Here is a 1213-nt window from a genome sequence, read left to right on the forward strand (position 1 = left end):
GGGCACAGGGCCAGGGGGACACGGCGTCGCCCGCTCAGGCTTTGGGATATTTGAGGTTGAGTTTGTCGCGGATCCAGATCTTGCCGCACTGGAAGAAGCCCCCGAAATGCTCCCTGAGCCTGGCAAAAAGGCGCATGAGCCTGGATGTCTGGGTACGGCCGAGCTGGGAGGAGAAAGTTTGTCGCGGATCCAGATCTTGCCGCACTGGAAGAAGCCCCCGAAATGCTCCCTGAGCCTGGCAAAAAGGCGCATGAGCCTGGATGTCTGGGTACGGCCGAGCTGGGAGGAGAAGCAGCGGCGTCAAACTTCGGGGAGATGGGGGGTGGTCGAGGCGACACACCACACACACCCCCCCTCGGGACGCGCCCCACGGCAGCCGGGGAGGAGAGTGGGTGGGGAAGCGAGGGGAAACGGCGGGGACGGGGTGGGCACCTTCTCGCAGGAGAGCTCAACCGTGGGCTGCTGCTGCTCGAGGAAGACGGAGCCCTGGCACCAAATCACCACCTGCGGGGAAGCGGAGGGGGACACGGGGAAGACGAGGCCGAGAGGAGCCCCGAAACACACACACACGTGTGCACACACACACACCCCCCTGTGCCTCAGTTTCCCCATCAGCTGCTCCTCAGCTCCCCGTTGGGGACGGCAGCGGGCGGCCCCGCGGGACGAAGCCTCACCCCGAGCCAGCGGCTCCTGCAGGCGGCGGTGGCCATCCCCGGGGCCCGGCACCGGGTCTCCTCGACGATGAAGCTCAGCTCCTGCGGGTGCTGCAGGTCCCCGGGCTGGGAGAGGGGACAGGAGCCGTCAGGGACCCCCGGCACCCCTGTCCCCAACACCCAGCTGGAGACGGGTCAGATTCAGCCCCAACTTGGGGTGGGGCTCCATCCCCACAGGGGGTCAGACCCAGCCCCAAAAACGGGCCAGATTCGGCCCCGAGAAGGGCCGGATCCTGCGCCGCCGGGGCCGGGCGCATCTCCCGGGATGGAGGAGCTCAGCACTCACCCAGCCGGGCCGGGGCTGGGCCTCCCGCAGCCGCAGGACGTAGGGACTGACGGCCCTCGCGTTGAGCCGCTCCACGGCCGCCGAGACGGCGTCCTCGTAGCTCACGGCCCAGAGCCCCGTCGGGGACGGCGGGACGGATTCAGTCAACCCCAGCGTGGATCCATCCGGCCCCGGCGTGGTGGCTCCGGCCAGCCCCAGAAGCAGCAGCAGGGGG

The 1213-nt window shown here is 69.0% G+C and overlaps 1 protein-coding gene across 1 annotated transcript in view; it reads right to left on the reverse strand.

Moving 5' to 3' along the window:
* Positions 1 to 34: 34 nt before the first annotated feature.
* LOC103903430 (cathelicidin-B1-like) overlaps positions 35 to 1213 on the reverse strand; it is a 1432-nt gene continuing 253 nt past the window's right edge. Inside the window, exons 2-5 of the mRNA XM_009284628.1 lie at positions 1000 to 1181; positions 675 to 779; positions 433 to 504; positions 35 to 163 (exon numbers count right to left, since the gene is read on the reverse strand). Of these exons, the coding sequence (XP_009282903.1) occupies positions 35 to 163; positions 433 to 504; positions 675 to 779; positions 1000 to 1181 (488 nt within the window). The remainder of the gene's footprint in view (positions 164 to 432; positions 505 to 674; positions 780 to 999; positions 1182 to 1213) is intronic.

The sequence above is a fragment of the Aptenodytes forsteri genome, unplaced genomic scaffold, assembly GCF_000699145.1.
Source record: "Aptenodytes forsteri isolate BGI_AS27 unplaced genomic scaffold, ASM69914v1 Scaffold428, whole genome shotgun sequence".
In the NCBI taxonomy this organism is placed as follows: Eukaryota; Metazoa; Chordata; class Aves; order Sphenisciformes; family Spheniscidae; genus Aptenodytes; species Aptenodytes forsteri.